General features: G+C 39.5%; 1 protein-coding gene across 1 annotated transcript; it reads right to left on the reverse strand.

The window, feature by feature from the left end:
* Positions 1 to 262: 262 nt before the first annotated feature.
* Positions 263 to 18,612, reverse strand: pdzd4 (PDZ domain containing 4). Its single transcript, XM_084388899.1, has 8 exons — positions 16,851 to 18,612; positions 8,395 to 8,433; positions 7,350 to 7,639; positions 7,137 to 7,227; positions 6,278 to 6,376; positions 6,099 to 6,161; positions 5,007 to 5,108; positions 263 to 2,224 (listed from the first exon to the last, which is right to left on the reverse strand). The coding sequence occupies exons 1-8, from the start codon at positions 16,908 to 16,910 to the stop codon at positions 272 to 274; spliced, it is 2,697 nt and encodes an 898-aa protein (XP_084245025.1). The 5' UTR covers positions 16,911 to 18,612; the 3' UTR covers positions 263 to 271.
* Positions 18,613 to 21,741: the final 3,129 nt, after the last annotated feature.

Here is a 21,741-nt window from a genome sequence, read left to right on the forward strand (position 1 = left end):
TAAGAGTACCACCACCCAAAAAAACGTCTTAATGAGTTTTAACTAGTCTTTTGATTTGAAATGTACATTTACTTGAGAATCATCACAGCGTAAGATATTAAGACTTCAGAGAATGTTAATGTTAAATTAAAGAGGTTGATAGATGCTAAACATTGCTCAGCCATAATAGTAAAGTGGAATGATGATCCTTTGAAACTGTTAAGAACTGTTCAAGATAGTAATTGGATAAAATAGATTCTTTCTGTTGTCCTTCCTCACCATCCTTTTCATTTCAGACTGTGGTAACGGACAGAAGAGGATTGTACACCTTCGTCCCGTCTGGAGAGCGAGAGCCATGTGCCAGTAGCTCTTGGATGGTGATCCAGTTGTCCAGTATGCGTCTATTGCGTTTCTTGGAGCTCTTTTTCTGACTGAGCTCTAGGAGTGAGGCTGGGTTCTGACCTGACTCTGACTGGCTCTCCTTGCCCACGTCCAGACCACGATCCCGGAGATATTCCAAACGACTCTGCATCATAAACTCTCTGCGTCTGCGCTGCTCACGGGCCCTCAGCAGCTGCTGCTTACGCTCTTCTTTGCTCCAGTAGCGTCCCATCTTCATTTCGCTCACTGCATCATCATCAGTTGTCATTCCGCTACGTTCCTCACGGATCTTCATCGCTCTTGCTTTCAAGAGCCGGTCTCGGACGGGACGTTTGGCCACATAGCGGGTCCCATCGCTCCTTATCTTCACCTTCCACTCCATGCGTGGTGAGGCAGGGGGAAGCGGCAAAGGTAAAGCCAGAGAAAGCTTCACTGGGCTGGGGTGAGGCAGCGACCCAAAAGTGGCATTCCCATGGCCCTCACGGTCACTGCCGCCCATTGGTGCCTCACTTTCTCCTTCCACGGCTCTATCCAAGGGTCCAGAACTTTCGGAAAGTGAAGATCCCAGATGCATGCAACTCTGGTAGCGTTCTGGAGTGAAGCAGTTGGAATGACGGCGTCGAGTGAAGTAAGGACTTGACTCTGCACTACGACCACCATTCCTGTCATGGCTGCTTACCCTAGAATTGCCGCCGTGTGTCACCCCTTCAGGCATACGACGGATGGTTCCTTCTCTGGAGAGTGAGCAGTATTTCTGGTTCATAGGGGTGTTAGTCTGAAACTTCTTGTAGCTGCTTGGTGAATATGAACTGTTGAGACTTGCTCTTCCCCTTTCGCACCAGGTTGGTCGATCCTTGTGTCTAATTAGCAGAGGGCTTGTTGACTCATCCAACTGAGAAACTGGAAGTCGATGCTCACTCACCATAGGCGTGCTCCTGCAGCTCTCTCCCCCAGTGTTGTAAGCGCTGGTGCTGTCCTTGTCCGACCGTTCCTTCTCAGGAAGTTCGTTGATGTCAGATAGCTCATGCAATGGAGACCCCTGAGGTTCTGCAGATGCCCGGCCCGATGTTTCTTCCTCCATCAGCCAGGCTTTCAAACAGCGCTCTCTTAGCTGCTGCATCTTCTGTGCCCGTAGAATGTTCCGGCACTTGAACTCAAGGTGTCTCATTTCCTCTTCCAAAAGCGCCATCTCATGTGGAGTCAGGTTCTCGTTACTGTTCTCATCCAGAGTCTCCTCCCTCTCCCTATTCTCATCTTCCTTTTGTGCCTCTCCTTCTTTCTGCTTCCCTTCTTGAACCTGCTGCACTTTCTTTATCCTCTTTTCATAACGACACTTGATTTCCAGAAGTTGCCTGTACCTCTCGCATTCCTCCTCTGTCAGACCCGGCATCATCATCCCGCTGATGGGATCGTGAAGGTACCCGCCACCCACGCTTCCACAGTCCAGTGAGTCTGTGCTGAGGTGGAGCTCTCGGAGAGGGAACAGTGGAGATGGCGTGTCGCTCCCTCCTCCACTGTTCCTGCTGGGCCTGAACTTGCGCAAGCTGCCAGGTGTGTTGGTGGCATTTGTGTTGGAGGCGCTGGTCTGCTCGTCGCCCAGAAGGATGTCATGCTCAGAGGACTCTTCGTTCTTTGTGCTCTCATCAGTGCGGCCCACACCGCTGTCGAGCTCCTGACTGTTGCTAAGGGTTGCTAGGCTGAGCATGGGTGTCTCCCGATGTGGGGCTTCTTCAGTAATGCCTGTTTGGGTTCTCTTTTGGCGGAAATGGTACAGGCCAGACAGATGTGAAGTATTAAGGCTGTCCACACTCATCTCTACAGGTAACTCACAATCAAGCTCCTCTGGGTCCAAATGAGTGTCCGTCTAGGGGAAAGGCACAAAAAGGAAGTGAAGGGGAAAAGTAAGCAAGCAAAGAGGGGAAGAGTTAGAGGTTGACATCACCAGTATTGTCATAAAAGTAAATATATGCAGTAATACACTTCAACACTAGATGGCAATGTAAACATTTGTTTAAATGTGTTCAACATATTGTGTTGTTTCAAGGATTGTGGTCATTTTATAATATGTGTATTAATATATATTATACATCTGTATTATTATACATATAGTTTGTCTTAGGTTACACTGTATTTTATAGTGTCCTTGTTACACATGTTGCATAGTAATAACAGTAAAGTATATGCAATTGCATGCAACTAACTCTAAACCAAACCCTATTTCTAGTGCATGTTGTTAATTAATATTACTCAGTACTTACATTTATAATTACACTGTAACAACACCTTCAAATAAAGTATAGCCTTATCTTACATGATCATTGAGACCTGGACATGGAAATTAAACTATTTACATTTATTTTCTTGTGACATACTTTATAACAAAGTGGCACTACTCTGGTGTTCATTTGTTTATTTTAATTTGTGAAAATGATGTTATATCATCCTACATATTTATTGATGAATACAGATTTATTGATGGATTGATTTGTTTTCCCAGAGTATCTTTGTCTATAGACAGAGGACAATAATCAATTGCAATTGTCACTTGATTATATGTCTCTCTTCCTCTCCTCTTGATTTAGTCAGCCTGTAATCTCTTTTTCTACGTCAACCATTCTCTTTTCCCTTCCTGTTTCTCTATTACTGTCTCTCTTTCTCTATCCATCTCTTCCACTCTTGGTCTGACAGCTCCACTTGTTTCTGGTCTTCAGTTCATCATTAATCATTTTGTGTTGCTGGGAGGGTGATGAGAATGAGAGGTACAAAATGGCCCTCTTTTTGTTCTGATCTTGTTAGTGCTGAGCGTTGGCTGAAATGAGCTCCCTGTTTTATTCATTAGCTGACGGCTGTGCTCATGATAGATGATTTTTGCTGGCTGCACGCAATAACCAACAGCAATTTTTTCAATATCTCCACTGGATCCCCAGAAATTGCAGAACAATTGACACAGTTACAAAGTCATAAATTTAGAGCACCATATATACAGCTCTGAAATAGGTGGTCATTTAGAACAGATAATAAATGAGTGGTGCAAGAGTACAAATGCTGTTAAATGTTAAATAGAATATCAAATTAGTTTGAATAGATATAGCTTGTAGGTTTAGTTCAGATTAATTGCTGCTCTCTGTGTTATTCTTATTTGTTAGTCACTTTAGATGAAAACATCTGCCAAACTAATAAATATAAATGCATAAGTAAGATTGCAGCACTGGTTATTGAAGAATATTTTACATTATATTAATACAATAGCATAACAGTAATTTAAGATGATTGTGTTTCTAATAATTTCTAATAGTTTCAAATTTACTAATTTATAATGTTTTTTTTTATAAATATCTAGACCATGAGTGTGTATATGCACAGCTTAATCATATGTGTTAGTTTATGTCCTTGGAAACAGCTGACTGTGGAAATAAAAATCATTTCCTTTCTCTGCCTAGAGTACCTCGCTCTATACCTCTTCATTTGCCCTCTCTTTCATACCTTCCATCAATTCCTTCAATTACTCCTCCTCTCTGCATGTCTTTCTAATAGTGCACTTTTCCCCATGCATTCTGTAAAGCAGCTTTGTTCCCTCTCACTCTTCACCTCCTTGTGGAATAGTGTTAATGGAACTGCCACAAATCCTTGACGCCCATCACTAAGAGTGATCACATGATTGAGACATTGAGTGATGTGAGACTTCTGTTTCCCTTCCTTCAGCAAAATAAGCCATTAATTTTAGGATCTGCTGTCGTTGGGGACAGCGTGGGTCCATTAACTTTGCATGTGCCTCAAAAAGCCCATTTTTGTGTGTATGTGTACTTGAATTGTGCTTGAATGTGTTTGCCTAGAGGACTGTTTTATTGCAGAGGATGTGCAGATGATTTCATGGAGATCTTTGTTAAATTGCATTTTAACGTTTTAGGTTTCTCCTAAAAGAAATGCCAAAATATCAGACTTAAATATGCTGTAAAAAGTAAATACAGGAGGTTGCTAACTTTAAAAGATAATGACATTTAAAATTACTACTATTGGTGGATAATACAGTAACGGTGTCAGTATATTTATATTTTTAATGAATCCAGTTAATTTAGATGCTACCACATAAAAAAAATATTGTAGGACTTGACAACACATCCATAGACATATATATAATTTCAGATTAAAATGAATTTTGGTCTTGGAAGAATTCAGATTTTTGATTGCAGACTTTCTGAACATTTAAGATCTCTTCCGAAATTATGTATGACATGTTTGAGATTACTAGGGTCCGCTTTTGGGCTGGACAAATATGAGAAGCAGCAATTCACTCTCAATTTAACACATTACAAGAGTGTCCAATCCTGCTCCTGGAGCGCCAATGTCTTGCAGAGTTTAGCTCCAACCCCAATTAAACTCACCTGAACCAGCTATTCAAGGTCTTACTAGGCATCCTAGAAACTTCCAGGCAGGTGTGTTGAGGCGAGCTGGAGCTAAACTCTGCAGGACAGTGCCTTCAGGAGCAGATTTGGACACCCCTGGTCTAGGACATTGATAGTTGATAAATAAGACTTTCTATTTTGTTTGCATGTACTCTAATAAATATATGTATTTGTCCTCCTTCATTCTATTCTAGTGTGTTCACATTGTAAATCCTTTTTCTTTCTCGTGTTATATGTCTTTACCTCTATCTCTGGTCTGGCCAGCAGTAATGAGAAGTTGGTGCTGTCCTCACGGGTCAGGATGGCCACCGCTTCCTCTCGGTTCTGAACTTCCATCCCATTTATCTAATGTGGGACAGACGGAGCCATCACACACCAAAGGTCAGCTCTTTTCCAAAATAATAATAATAATTTGTTACATTTTCATAGCACTTTTCTGGGTACTCAAAGCACTTTACATGGTAGGGGGAATCTCCTCTACCACCACCAATGAGCAGCATCCTCCTGGATGATGCGACGGCAGAACGCCCATCACACATCAGCTTATTGGTGGAGAGACAGAGTGATGAAGCCATTCAGTATATATGGGGATGATTAAGAGGCCGTGATGGACAGAGGCCAATGGGTCAATTTGGCCAGGATGCCGGGGTTAAACCCCTACTCTTTTTCCGAAGGACATCCTGGGATATTTAATGACCACAGAGAGTCAGGACCTCGGTTTAACGTTTCATCCGAAGGACAGTGCTTTTTGACAGTATAGTGTCCCCATCACTATACTGGGGGGCGTTAGGACCCACACAGACCACAGGGTGAGCACCCCATGCTGGCCTCACTAACACCTCTTCCAGTAGCATCCTAGTTTTCCCAGGAGGTCTCCCATTCAGGGACTGACCAGACTCAACCCTCCTTAGCTTCAGTGGACAACCATTCTTGGGCTAAAGGGTGATATGGGTGCTGCCCAAGTGCTTCTAGAGACAAAAATAAAAATGATACAATATAGAGGCAAAAATAATATAACATCAAAACATCAGTAAATGGGTGGTCATGTTTCAGCTGAGTCCAAGGTAATGGATGTGTCAGTGTCACATCAGAAACCAGAATAAACTAAGAACTTGTCAAGACAATGGAATCATGTCACTCTGTGTTTGCTGTTCTGTAATTATTCTCTAGAGAAACTGTGTGGGCTGCCTTAAAAGTCTCACCAATTATCTGTTTATAGACTGATTGTATCTAGAAGCACTTGGCCTGCATCCCAGATGAACATAATGACATTATGATGTCAGTTCATTTGTAAATATTGTTGATGTCATGAGCACATCTGAGAAAAAAACATACCTGTAATATTCTGTCCCCCTTTCTGATTCTTCCATCTTTTGCTGCTATGCTGTTTGGATTCACCTAAGAACAGGGAATGTTTAAATTTCAGCTGGATAACTGAAATATCACAGTTGAATACTTTTTTACTGTTGTGTTGAGCAGTAAAACATGACATCCGGCCTCATGTGATCACTCACTGCTCCAACGTAGATGCCTTGGTCTTCCTCGTCGTCTGTCCGGTAACAGACTGTTAGCCCCAGTTTATCCTGCTGGCTCGACTTGTACAGCTCCACCTCCTGACAGAGACATAGAAGGAGAGCTGCTTATATGGGGTAAAGATTGAACCCTCTGCTTTAAAGATGCACAGAGACAGAAAGCCAGCCAAAGCAAATGTATGAGATATTGTAGGTTGTTGCAATACTGGTTATGTTAACCCATTTAATCAATTTTTTTCCCTTAGAGTGAATTTTTTTTTTCTTCCTGGAAAGTCCAATGAATCAAACAGCATGCCTTTTCTAAAAAATAAAAGGTTAATGTGGAAGTATGTGCTTGGTCACAGTTGTAATCCTGTGGAATCTGCAATCAGAGATTGCACAGTTTGCAATATAAGGAAATCGTTATTTGTATAATTTGTTAGTTAACAGGCGATTGTTTGGGGGAGGGAATCCAGAATAATTGCATATTTATTTTTGCCGTTTCATTTCATGTAACAAAAATTCATGTTTTGAATCAACCAATTTTTTTGTTTTGTTTTTGTTTGCAGATTTTGAGCATGTTTGCATTTTACTTTTATTTACAACGTTATTTATAATAATAACTTTATTTTATATTATGTTAAAATTTTACCTACATAATGTGCTTCTCTATATTTTGACAGGTTTTACTTATTTACTTATTATATTGGAGCTTTGACTTTGACATCAAACAATGAAACAGCTCCGGCCCTTATCACCATCCAGGTAAAAAAAAGTTTTTGCTCACCAATTTTATCAGTGGTATTTAATTCAGTAAATGTAGTGGTTGATTATTTGTAATTAAATTTAAATGATTTCCCACCTCATATTCCAGCTCTTCTTGTTGATCCACCTCATGGTTAGCCACATTGAAGTAGTCATTTGGATCACTATATTCCTGCCCCAGAGAACCACTGTGAAAAGACACATGTTTCTTCAGCAGGTTTTCAGTGCATGCAACATTTGTCCACCTCACAAACCCGCAGAGACACTAATGAGAACTGATAAAGAGGCAGAGGACAGTGAAGACGCTCACAGGTCATTCAGCAGGTACGGCTCCGCAAGCTGGGCGAGGGGAGGGGAGGGTGGAGGCATTGGTGATCCACTACTTGGGTAAGACCCTCTGTCCCCATTCAGGAAGTTCTGGAAGCTGATGTCGGTCTGGGTGCCGCTGTCCATGCAGTCTGTGATAGCCATGAGCCGAGCCGTGCCAGCGGCCGCACCTAATCTCCTCCTGTGACCCTTGCGTATCACCTGAAGCAGCAGAGGATCATGAGGCTGCCCATCCTTGTCCTGGGACAGGTGAGATGTTCTTCTGCCTTTGAGCTGCAGGTAGTGAAAATAGTTACCATATAGGATTAACGCAATTGTATGTCCACGTTAAATATAATGTAATGATTGGTTGTTTAATCTGACACTTCTGAAAATGCTGAAGCAGCACTATAAAGAGACTGGGGTGGAAGGGAGGGAGACAGATAAGAAAAATGAGAGAAGGAGAGAGGGAAGATAAATGCACAAATAAGCAAAACTCAAGGAAGGGTGTAGTTCTGCTCCTCCTTGGTGAGAAGTAACATTGCAAACCAGCAAAAATGGCTTGTGCAAGACAAGCAAGAGCTGTTCATCATCCAATCACAAACGGACATAGAAAGAAGAAACTGATCTTATAGCTGCTGCTTTGCCATTCAAAAGATTGGGGTCATTTCTTGCTCACCAAGGCTGCATTTATTTAAAAAAAAAAAAAAAAAATTGCAATAAAAGCAGTGTTAAAATAACTGTTTTCCTTTTCAATGGAAGAATGTAATTTATTCCTGTAATGGCAATGTGGATGTGGTCATTAAAATAAATTATTACCATTCTTATTATTATCAATGTTGAAAACAGAATTGTTTTTTCAGGATTCTTTGAATAGAAAGTTCAAAATATATATTTTTAATAATATATAATATAAAAAATATATATTTTTATAATATTTTTTTAAATAGAAATCTTTCTAATTTCCCTAATAAAGACCCCAAACTTTTAACAGTAGTGTATAGACATGTGATGAGACAAATTTCAGATCTGAGTGGTTTGTGTCCTACCTTTACTTCCGCATCAATGGGACGCAGAGTGTTTCCCTTCTATGGAGAAAAAACAAGCAGAAACAGATTAAAAGACGTAAATATTGACAGCTTTAAAAAGAAAAGAAAAAAAAGCTGATTAATGTTTTGGCAGGATTATTTAGTTGCACATCACTGATTCTTGAGTACTATGACAGCTACAAAACGTGAAAAATATTGTTTATGTATCAGAGATTTATTTTTATAATTTATACAGATCAGTGTTTGAGTTTTCCAACATAATTTGTTTTGTGTGTGTCAAGTCACCTTTATTTACATAGCGCTTTATACATTACAGATTGTTTCAAAGGAACTTAAGAGTGATAACAGGAAAATTATGCTGTTGTTCAGCTGAAGTCAGTTCAGTATTGATTCAGTTTCGTTGTAAAGATAATCAATTATTAAATTAGTTCACTTCATCTGTAAAGCAGTTCTGCAGAAAACAGTGTTTTCGTCCATCTCTCTTCAGTTCTCACACAACAGCGTCAGTACAGTCAGATCAATAATATCATTAAATATCACTCACTGCGCCCCAAAGCACTAAGCGTCCCAAACTAAGCAAGCCAGAGGCAATAGTGGCAAGGAACACAGACTCCATCAGGTGACAGAATGGAGAATAAAACCTTGAAACCAGGCTCAGTCGGGGCGGTCAGTTCTTCTGTGGCCAGCGAACGAACACTGTGTGATTATGATTCAGGCTGCATCACAAGTCAGAATTCAGATCGGGATCAGTAGCACTCAAATATTCATCCAGTTCCTTTTGATTGAAGATCAGATTCATCATGCCGGAATGGAGCTGAAGCTGGCCATATGGTCTGTGTGGGGGACTTTTCTGGTATATGTATATAATATATATATATATATATATATATATATATATATATACAGTGCAATGCATAAGTTAATACACCCATGCTAAAGTTAATATTTTGGAAATTGAACTTAATGCCTTAATTTAAAAAATTAGGAAAAATCCAACCTTTAAGGACACCAATTTCAATGCTAATTGAGAGCAATGCAAATCAAACTAGCTTTTAGGCTAACTGAAATAAAACCATGCCAATCTCTAGGTATGGTGAATGCTATGTGATGATGTTGTGGGGCTATTTTAATTCCAAAGGCCAAGGGAACTTTATCAGGATGCATAGTATCCTGGATCCATGAAGTAACTGGCCTTTAAAAATAAAAATCTGCCTGCCTCTATGGGAATTTAACATAGGGGTGTACTAACTTATGCACCATGTATTTTAAGGAAGAACATTTATTTATTTACGATACATTATTCATTCACAAAGAAAATTGGTGTCCTTAAAGGTGGGATTTTTCCTAATTTTTTAAATTAAGGCATTAAGTTAAATTTCCAAAATATGATTTTTTATTCCTCTTTTTAGTCAACTTTAGCATGGGTGTATTAACTTATGCATTGCACTATATATATATATATATATATATATATATATTCAAGATTATACCATGTCCTACATGTGCTGTTGTGGAAACTGGTTAATAACTCTTAGGCTGTTGTTTTATTTATTATAATTATAACTGACAGATTTCTAACTGGATTTGTGCATTGGGACAGTTCGTACGATGACAGGCCTTAGGGAGGGACAGATGAGAGGTGATTTAACCCTCATGAATACAACCCACAATCAATATAAGGTTAATACTACTGAAAGTACGTTTGACATTATCTCTCTCTCTCTCTCTCTCTCTCTCTCTCTCTCTCTCTCTCTCTCTCTCTCTCTCTCTCATCATTCTCAAAGCAGTCAAGCTACAAATAACTGACCCTCAGAGACCAGGTCTCACCCCAATCCTTATGCTTTTTGACTGAAAGTCTTTCAGTGTCTAAAAGAGGTGAAACCTATTTATTTTTCATTGTGTTCAGCTCATTATCGATCCTGTCAGTAGCTTTGATTACAAATGGACTGTTTGCTCATGGGATTCAGAGTTGATGGAGCAATAGCGATATTGGCAAACATGGAGTCCTCGAGCAGAAGAGTTTTTCCATACATTCAACTACATGTGTCATATAGAAAATGCTTATTGATGTCTGATTGTCTAGCATGAGCTTGATACTTAAGTATTTAAAATTTAGAAACGTAAGATCATTGGGGAAATTACAAGCTATTTTATATAGGGAAGCAGCGTGTTGGAAATGAATAACTGTTTTAGTATTTTCAGAGGAACAACAGAGTGTGTCGAATGGACTGTGATGGAATTTCCTCTGCATGGTCAAGTGACCTATACAGAACTCAGTGGGTGATTGTGCTTATCAGTTCAATACCAGGAGACAGCAATTACATCTCTTTAACTTCTGATACACCTCTATTGACCTTCACCCTGTACATTTGCCCCTGTAGAATATTTGCATTGCTAATGAAGGAGCTTCTGAAAGCTCTCACAGATACTGCAGTGCAATCCACATCCACACCCCAACGATCCCTATCATCTCACATTAATTCAAAGTCTGATCTACCAAACAAACTGCATTAATTATGGTTCCCTCCATGACTTGTAGCATGAAGCGGCAAAAAAAATCTATTTGGTTGTCTTTTAAGAAAATGTTTCAACTTTAGAAAATGTTAATCTAGCTATGGAATCAGATGCTGTTTTTTAGTTAATCATAAAGTAAAACATCACAACAAAATTCAATTCTTTAACATTGGCTGACATTCATTATACTGTTTGTAGAATTTAACAATAACAAAAAAAAATGAAATGCTTTAAAAGTTTTGATACCCAATGCAGCAATGTCACGATGTAACAGAAGCAGAGACATGTTTCTGAGTGAAACAATAAAACAATACTTAGTGAAACATATTTCTAAATAAATAAAAAAAGTAGGTCAGAGACTAGGTTCTATCTGTTGTTGATTGTATGGAGGCATATCTGAATGCGAGTTTGCAGTCAATTGTAAGAAAGGGATGGGGTTTAAGTGGACTAAATGTTTGAAGAAGGCCATCATACGTCAGCAGAGAGTGGTCTGTCATTTCACCAAAAGATGGAGTGATGACATTTTGATTTAAATAAAATAAATAAGTCATTTCACCAGAAGATGGAGTGATGACATTTTGATTTAAATAAAATAAATAAATGTGTGAATGGAGGAATCGTTCAATAAGATTCAAAATAGGATGAATGTTGACCAATGTTATAAAGTAGTAGACTGTGCCTTGAAAGAAAGTGCCTTGTTTGTCAGACATTGTATCTGCTTATTGCATCTGTAACTGCTTTAATGCTTCTACTCTGCCACCTCTGAGTATTACCTCTTGTGGTTATTATTACAGTATGAGCTTTATATTGGAGTGACAGGTTGTTTGTTGTTGCATTTCCACCGACGGCCTGCAACGACTGCTAATTATAATACAGAAACAGAGAGCCGTTTCCGAAAAGATTCTCCCCAAATAATTATTCTGATAATGGCCTCTTTTTTTTTTTTTTTGAGTTTCATTTTGAAATCAGCTTGCTTCTATCAATCAACTTGACCCAGTTAAACAAAGTGTTAGAAATGCTAAACGTCTTCACAAAGGTTCTAAGTACTGCAGTAAACTAGGTCAACTCAGTTTGAGGTTCTAAATTGTGCCTTTTACATTGTTCCCAAACTCTATTCCCCTCCTCCCTCCCTCTTTCCATCACCTTCCCCTCAGGATTTCGTCTTGCTTTTGATTAGAGTTTAGAGGAGGGAAACTCTCTCTCTCTCTCTCGCTCTCCGCCCTGGATTGAACCTTAACCTCCATCAATCCTGAGTCCTGAGCAGTGATGTATGGTTTGTATGTTCAAGATGGGCGATAGCAATTTTTGCTCCTACTAGTGTTGCCGGTCAGGGCAGGGCAAGGGTTGCGCTAGAAACCAGAGGAGGATTTAACTAAAGGTTACTTGTGCCTGAAATGTCAGTCTGGATTAGTTTTACTTTCTTCTTTCCTCCTCCTATTCTCCGAGCAGGTGAAGGGTGGACTGTTTTATCTTTTTTCCTTTCATGTCGCTGCATGTTTGGAGAGACCTCCTGCAGCGTGGAGGGTACACTTCACCCCGCACTAGTGGATCATGTTTATTTACATCAATGGTTTTTTCCAAACGCCTGATTTAGTGTGCTCGACTATTTGTGTTCGCCATCATTATTGCGTCTTCGTGCGTTGCAGTGAGAAAGCATATAAGTCTTGCTTAATGACCTCAGTTGCCTTGGCAACGGCATCCCATAGAGACAAATTTGACAGGGTATGTTAGGTAGAGGCAGGAAGACTGAGAGAGCGAGAGGGAAACTCATCAGACGTGTCGTGGGGGGGTTTAGGCGGGATTACAAAAGGCAAAGTGGAAAAAAAGGCTAATTTTAGAGCGACTCGACATGCACAGGATTTTTGTGCAGACTGAGCTCATTTAAATCTCATCATAACACTAAAGCTTAGCAGCAATTAGCGCGGATGAGCATCACATGAAGATGGTCCTGCCAAATGAATGCGATGGCGTTCACGGATAGCGATTCCACGCGCTCGGCTATTCCAGCAGAGCCGGCTAATGTGATCCAGTGTGAATGGTATTATTCATGCCTGCAGCAGCTTGTCCTGAGTCCAATGAAGCCTGTCAGGATGTGTCTGCTCTTCATTACTGTGTGCCCAGCCACAGAGGAGAAACAAGAGCAAATGCCACTTACTCAGATACATAGAGCATGACACAGAGAAAGACTGAGTGAGAATGTGTGTCTAGAAACAGTGTACTGTGATAAGCACTTTAGAGTAAGCAATAAGCCACAAGAGGTGCGATTTACTGTGGTTTTTATCGAACACTGCTTAACCCATGGCGGCTTGTTGCTTTTATAAAACGGTGACAATGTTACAATGATAAAGACATTTTATGAAGAAATGCCATGATCACCAGGGTGTTGATTTGCTTTTGCTATATGTTGAGTGCTTTTTAGCATGTTGCTGTGCAGTTGCTGGGTGGTTTTTAGGTGGTTGGTTACATTAAAAAAGCACATCCACGCTCCTCTATACTATTCTGATCCCTAGATATGGCTCGGGTCCCTCCGTCAGTATAAGCCTGAGGGATTTTACACCAGTTTTATCATCTCCAGGTGGGATTATAAATCATAATGCCCTGTAAGAAAAGTCTGTAAAAAATAGGGTGTTAAGATGAAGAAATTTTCCATATTAACCTGTTATTTAAATACACATTGTGTTGTGTCCGTAAACAAATAATGTCCTGAAAGACATGTACCTTTTACTTTTTTTTTCTTACACTGTGGCTTCAACAAGTCACACGATTTGGTATAACTTACCATTCGAAGGTTTGTTGTAGTTTTTATAGAAATTAATGCTGAATTTATCTATCATGATTTTCACAAAAATATTAAGCAACACTACTGTTTTCAACATTGATAATAATAAGAGATGTTTCTTGAGCACCAAATCAGAATATTAGAATAATTTCTGAAGGATCATGTGACACTGAAGACTGGAGTAATGATGCTGAAAATTCAACTTTGCCATCACAGGAATAAATTACATTTTAAAATATATTAAAATAGAAAACAGTTAAGCTGTGGTAATATTTCACAATATTACTCTTTTACTGTATTTTTGTTCCAATAAATGCAGCCTTGTTGAGCAAAAAAGACTTCTTTCAAAAATATAAAAAGATGGGTGCTGTTACTGATGACAGAATTTTCATTTTTGGGTAAATATCCATTTGAACAATTTCAGTTTGAAAGCTATGAAGGATATAAGGGGAACAAGTAAAGACATGTAATGTCTCCTGGTGATGTCGCCCACAGCTTGTGGATCACTCCCATGCTGATATCGTTTTGCATCACATTTTAAAGCGCATTATATATGCTTCACTATTCCTTTGTAAATCCAGGGGGCTTCCAGTGTTGATGCAGTTGATTTGGCAGGGGGCTTATGGTGTCTTCCAGCTCTTTCCACTAATAAGTGTGCAGCATTTAAAACAGCCTTACACAGAGAGGACTATCCGTCTCTGGAAGAAACTGGTTAAGGAGCAAAACCCTCTGTGAAGAGCCACAGGCAGAGTAGAAAAAGGCAGAGAGAAGCTGGAAATTGAAGTGAGATTGAACAGATCAAGTGGGAGATCCTCTCGGTATTAGAGAAAGCTCGACCTATCCTGGCATGACATTGCGGTCTGGCGGAGAAAGCAAATTGCTCTCTGAACAAAACTTCAAAGCTGCAAACTCAAGCTGTGAAGCAGATTTTGGTCAAGTGGAGTTTAAATGTTACAGGTGAAAGAACTGAGAACTGAACTGCATCAGTGCATTTGAAATAGGTTGCGTTTTTGTTTGGTAGCGAGGTTAAACGAGGCACTTTGCTGTTATATAGTGCACATAAAAAATAAGTTTTGTTGAATAGATTTAGTTTTTGTTTTGAATTATTCTTTTTTTTTTTTTTTTATTAAAAAGGAGACACTTTGCTGTTATTTGCTGTAATTCAAAGAAAATAGAAGCAACCACATGTTCCAACAACCACTATGAACAGCAGCCGCTTAGTACACCCGACCATCATTCTCACATTCTCTTCCGAAAATAGAAATTGAGTTAATATTTGCATATTCATTAACGTGACCTTGCAAAAAAGGCTAAAATAGTTTATTTGTACAGGTGTCACAGATACTTACTGATTTGGACCCTTAGTTTTAATTCAAGGTGACATTACACTGCAGCCACTTTCCATTGTCAGCTTTAAGCCATGTGTTCAGAGACGTGCCTTGCTTTTTTATTTTTTATAGTTAAAGGATCAGTTTTGCTCCGGTACACTTGTACTCAGCTTCTGAATTCAATAAACCTTGATTTTAACATTCCATTTCCATCCGTGCCACAGATATTTTACACACCTGATAGGTTTTATTATTAGCAGATCTGCCCTTCTCTCATCCTGCTCTACTTTCCAGAAGTATAAATATCCCCTAGCTATCAATCACAGTCACATGACCTGTCATGTGGTTGGAAAAATGACAGAATGGAAGCCAAACTTTAACACCTCACCAGTGGAAGAGGTTTAAAAACGAGCATCACCTTTTCTCTCTCAGCCTATTAGAAAGTCTCACCGCCATGTCAATTAGAGGATGCTGAGTAGGAAGTCTTTGTGTGGTTTGGGGGATTGCGGTTTTCAACACAGGATTAATTCATTAAATTCTTTGCTTAAAGCACCAACGTAACTTAAAAGCCCCTCGACACATCTTAAAGCTGCTCTGTTACGATAAACATTTTCCAGTTTGCTGGCAGATCTACAATCCCCGTAAGGTTAACATGCATAAACCTTGGTGCCGTTATATGAGACAGCAGAATGTACGTTTTTCATTGGTACTAAGAAGAACAGCATCCTCATGCAGAAGTACCTTAAACCCCAACACAAAGAACCATTTCAGAGGTAAATATAGTTGTATGATGAGCTATTAATGTCATATGAGGAATGGGTCACTGTTATAGATCATGGAATGGTGATAATACTCAAGGTTGTCTATATTTGGGCTCAATTTTAAATTCCTCATCCAAAAGAGCTAATTTAAGGTCTAATTTCCCTTTTATATTTAATCATACACTAGATGGCCCGAATCCCTGTATCCATGTTTCAGCAAGTGGAATCCTTTTCAAAAAAACTTGAAGCTGTTATAGCAGCAAAGGGAGGACGGACTCCCTATTATTACCACAGTTTTAAAATTGAATATTTAACAGTTAGTTTGTGTGTTCCTAATACATTTAATACATAATATAACAAGCTATAGCTGATCTGTTACTTTTAATGTTACATTTGATACCGTTCAAATGTTTGGCGTCAGTAAGATGTTTTTTAAAGGTCTCTTTTGCTCACCAAGGCTGCATTTATTTGATAAAAATACAGAAAAAAAAAAAATAACAATTTTAAAATTGTATTTATTCTTGTGATGGCAAAGCTGAATTTTCATCAGCCATTAGTCCAGTCATAGTATTACATGATCCTTTAGAAATCATTCTAATATGCTGATTTGGTGCACATTTCTTATTATTATCAATGTTGAAAAAAGTTTTAGCACAGACAGTACTTTTTTTTTTTTTTTTTTTTTTGTGGAAATACTATTTCATTATACATTTTTATTTCAGGATTCTTTAATGAATAGAAATTTCAAAAGAACAGCATTTATTTGAAATATATATCTATTTTTGGAACATTAATTAAGTAATAATTGCATTATTGTCAATATTTTGATCAATTTAATGCATCCTTTGTGAATATTCATTTCTTCTTCTTTTTTTATCTTACTGACCCCAAACTTTTGAAGAGAAGTGAATGTCGCATTATGGTGTATTTAAATTCATGATGCATTATGAACTTCATAACTTTATGAAACTTGTACCTTCTAATGATTATTCCCAATAAGCATTAAGTTTGCCCTTGCAAAATCAAAAATGAAGAGAAATTTTAACATGCACTTGTTTGTGTTGGCACTCTCACCTGAAACATGATCCTGTACTGTTCCTCCGGCCTGTTCACCACACACATATTGCAGCCCATCCTGGCTTGTGATTTCCTGAGGGGGTGCGATTCCTCGATTCCTGATTCTCCGATGTAGGTGCCTATCCCTGCCTTCCAATTACATGAATCCCTCCCTGAGATCAGAGGTTAAGACTCTGCACTCCATGAAAGGGCTTTGATGTGCTTCTCTTTGTCTGCTTCCCACATTCAGGCCCGGCTGCTGTTTTAATTGAGGTCCAACCCTGGAAGCGGGATCAGAGATGCTGAAGCATCCAGCCGTGAGAAAGTCGAGGTTTGATTGCTGATGTATGAAGCCTCTGATGTCCGTGTGCTTTTACCCAGCTTTGAATTCACCATATACACTCAGGGAAGCTGGTTCAATGTTACAGCCTTGAAAACTTCACCTATGACAGAATTATGATGACGCAAATCTGATAATATTATATTAGACTGAAAATGTTTCATATCCCCAAAGTCTTTGCACTTGAAACAAGCAGCGAGCCGAGGATTAAATTCACAGATCCCACCGTGTCTGAACGATAAAATCAAAGACGAGATCTGCTCAGCGTAAACTCCCTGGTGCCAAAGTCGTAGACTAAGACATGAATTATTAAATAAAAGATGCAATAAACAAATGTTTACTTTCCGCCGCTCCGTTTTCCCCTGAGAGATGCCTTCCTTCACACCCTGTTTCTATTATTAGAGAGCTTGTTCCCTTCATTTACATAAAACAACACTCTGTAGGCGCAGACATGCATGTCATGCTATTTGAAGTGCTTTAAAACATGTTGCTTGAGTCTGACTAGTGCCTGCTGCAGTACTGACTTGTTGATTATTTCCGTTCCGATTTATTCCCTACAATAAAACATTCTTGCAATTACAATGCGGATGCGTTAAGATGTTCATTAGCCATTAGTATAACTGTAGGTCTGATGCCGTGCCTAATTTCATAGCATGTTGTATTTGACACCTGCATGTATTTATCTACAAAAGCACTCTATGACTGTGTCATCATCTTTTCCTCGTCCTCTATAAAGTGGGGATGTAATCCCACCGCTCATTTGCACTCACTGTGCAGATAAGAGTCTGTCGTTCACAGATCACATCAAACCTGCCCTCTTCCTTTCTTGCCGGAATTCCAGCTGCGTGTTCATGGTTCACAGAAAATGAATGAGCAAGTGCACCTGTCAGATCATGCCAGAAACAGCCTCTCTCGCACTACAGAGGTAAGCTCAGCTCTTTCTCCGAACCAGATGTCAGTCTACCAGGACAGGTCTCTCCATCACACGTCAGACAGATGATTGAAAGGGATGAAGTGGAGCCTGGAAGTATCTGATCTTCAGCAGGGAATGAATTGGACGCTGCCCTGCATCTGCTCGGCTTCTGAGAGAAATCCAGATTCAGGAGAGGCTCACGATAAAAAGTGCATATTAGCCCACTGCTAATGATGTTCCCTTATGTTTCTGCTGCTCGCGTCTGCATATTTGGGATGTAATCCAGCTTGCTTGAGCGTTTGAAGATGAATGAACTGGAGCCGTGCGTTTCCAAAGAGAAAGACCAAGTCATTCAGTCAGATGGTGGGATGGTGAATCCGAAAAATCCGTTTGAGAATGTCTCAAGGCTGTGCTGGAGCGGCGCCAGCCCAGCGCGCGTACATGTGTGTCTGCAGAGAGAGGAAAAGCTGCTAGGTTGGAGGAAACGTTGGGATCGGCACCACTGCACAAGCTGGAGCCCATTACAGCTTTACAGCAGGCCCCTCCTCTCCCAGCAATACCAGCCAATATTCACCAGCCAGCTCTCAACTCTCTCCCTCTCTCTCTCTCTCTCTCTCTCTCTCTCTCTCTCTCTCTCTCTCGCACTCTCTCTCTCTCGCTCTCTCGCACAACCTCTCTCTTGTACTTATAGGTGATAGCTTCACCCTCCCACCTTCCTTTCCTGCTTCCCTCATATCTTATTTCCCAGCCTCTCGTTGCTGTCACCTGTACTGGGAGCAGCTCTGCACTCGGGGTCTTTGTTGCCTGTGGGGAAAGAGGCTGAGGCTGTTGTCAGTCTCTGGCTGTCAGCACACAAACAGAATTTATGACCACATAAACCAAGAAGCTTTGAGAAGCGTGACACTTTCTAGTGGCCATTCTTTTTCCTTTTTTTTTGTGCCTGAAATCTTGCAAGCATTCTTCAAGAATGTTTGCAATAATGTACAATATGTTATTCATAAAACAATGAAATGAAAAAATCATAATAACATACATTTATTATTAAAATAATATTGAAGGTGCACGCAGTCATTTTTCCACATTAAAAAGAAATGAATATGACTGATTCTGAATACTGTTTAACCACCTTGTTATTACTGACAACTTTTGATTTTGTGTGATGCAGTTTTTTAAATTATCATTTATAATTTATTCCAATAGAAGATGTAGTCCAATCAGAGTCTCCCATTCCCTTTAAAAACCAGTTGCGCTAGCGCCATGTTGGATTGCTATTTACATGACGGAATTTGCAATTGGAAAGACTGAACACTCCAGAGAGAAAACAGAACTGCTCGTTCGCGAGGTTAAAGCGCGCAAGCAGACCATCTACGGGACAAACCGGATTCCACCATATCTTTACACAATAATAATCTTTTACATTGTAATCCTTTTATTTTTATACTTGGAACACACCTCGTTTTCAGACCAGCACTGCCATGGGATGTTTGGCATCATATATGCTAATATTGTGTATTTCGCAAGTTTGAAGCGCTGCATTGACCAATCAGCCTCTAGGACGGGAACTCTTTGTTTTATCATTTACACTAAGCAATCACAGAGCAATGTTTAACAAGCACAAGGTAAAATGATTTGGCTTCCAGGGTCTGATGCTACTAAGGGGAGTCATTATTGACCTGTAGCTGTGCTGAGCACCAGTGGTGTGTTCTGGGGAAGCTGTTACGACTTAAGTTATTAGGTGTGATGTGGGCCCTGTGTGTATTGCTGATAACCTGTTATCTCTCAATGTCCCTCTGACTCACTGCACCATGGGTAGTCATGCAAAACCAGAGCTGCCTTTTAAAAGAGTTTATTTGATTTTGTGAGGTCCTGATTTATTTAGAGAACAGGGATTACCACACTAAATCATATAAAACCGCATACAAAACACTTGTGTGATGTTCTCATTGACTTCAGTATCATGTAATTCATGTTTCTCATTTTTATTATTTATAATGAAGACTCTGGTTTGTAATGATGCATAGCCTATGTCATGTGCCATTAAATATGTGTATATGTGCCATTAGAAAGAACGAAAAGCAGAAAGAAAATTCCCCTTTTCTGTCATAGTCCGCACCTGTTCTCTCTCTTTCTCCTAGACTACACTTACATGTCTTGAAGACAACTTGGCAGCTGCGATTAGGCTACCCTTGTTGACTCAGGCTAGATCTGTCCAGTTCATCTTTGAGACTCAGACAACTAGGTTTATTTTAATACACTCCACTGCACATTGAAATGCCCTTTGACACAAAACAAAATAACATGCTGTTGACTGACATTTATCAGTTTACATGGAAACACACCTCTTACTAGCCACGTTTCCATTAGCCTACTCTTCAAATTGCGAATTGAAATACAGCCAATGGAAACACGTCAATTTCATAAAAGTTTTTACGCTCGGAAATTGTTTTTGCGCATTTATAGGTCACCTGACGTAGATGGCGCGGTATGTTTGTACAGAAGACGAGACAGAGTTCTTCATTAAACTAATAAAACACAAAAGTAGGGAATACTGGATTATAAACAACAAAGAAATGCCATCATTTAGGCTATCAAGACCTTGAAGCAGATATGAAGGAGAAACACCTCATATGTGCCGCTCCCAATTATAGGGGCTTTCCTTGCCATTAAAGCTTGGATAACACGCCTATCCTTCGATTAAAAATAATGGCTAGTGCAGTGGCTGAGATATAGCCTACATAAACCTACCAACATCCAAAACCTACCGAATTACTTATCACGGGATTTAAAAATGACGTTTTAGTCACATAACATCGGTTAATGGAAACGCCGTCATTTCGCAATAGTTTTTTTTTATCGACATTTAGAAAATATCACTAAAGTTTTGCGCAAATCTGTTATGGAAACGGGGCTACTGGTAATGTTTCGAAGTATTTCTTGAGTTAACAGTTGTTATTGCATTTAATTCCATAAACTCAAATTTAATAGTATAACAATTCAATTGAAAAGCGCGAAGACAACGCATAAAATATGGCAGAAAGCAAGATAAAGATAACATAAAACAACAGAGAGGTGGGGAGATAAAGAGAAATAGAGTGACTGAGGTTAGACTGCAGTGATTCCAAATTTGATATGCAATATATTTTCTATTTTCATCCAATGAAATCTGATTTAATATGACTGCTTGTGAACAGCCGAATATCAAATGTAGCGAGGGAAGAGGGGAGATGCAAATTCAGAGGAAAGCTGGCCATTGTGTATGCGTTCTGTATGCTGACGCCAATCGCAATCACATGGCCTGTGACTTACCATGAGTTCTTCATGCACCTTGAATAACATGTAATGGGCTGATCTCACGGCATTAGCATGCATTATACTACATAAAGAGAGAGTGTGTGAATGACTGGAGGGAATGAAAGTGCAACATGAATTTTAACAATATGCTCATTACTTATTTATACCTCTGGGAGGAGAGAAAGAAAGACTCATATCTGTTACTGATGCTTTCTCCTCCTTTCTGCCTCAGTAGGTTTTCTGTTTGTTTGTTGGCCTACTGTGACCTTCTGGTGTTTTTGTGGTTGCCTTTCGCTGTATATTAATGTTTTGATCTCCACGTCATGAATAAAACAGTCAGCTTTGGGAATTCTCTGGAGAAGATC

Source organism: Rutilus rutilus, assembly GCF_951802725.1.
Source record: "Rutilus rutilus genome assembly, chromosome: 19".
Lineage (NCBI taxonomy): Eukaryota > Metazoa > Chordata > Actinopteri > Cypriniformes > Leuciscidae > Rutilus > Rutilus rutilus.

Bases quoted from the DNA above. Each gene is read 5' to 3' on its own strand.
- pdzd4 (XM_084388899.1), bottom strand. From the start codon at position 16,910: ATGGGCTGCAATATGTGTGTGGTGAACAGGCCGGAGGAACAGTACAGG. The intron at 7,640-8,394 runs GTAGGACACAAA...CACTACCTGCAG, and splicing joins CCATTGATGCGGAAGTAAAG to CTCAAAGGCAGAAGAACATC. The intron at 2,225-5,006 runs GTAAAGACATAT...CCTTTCCCCTAG, and splicing joins TGGCCAGACCAGAGATAGAG to ACGGACACTCATTTGGACCC.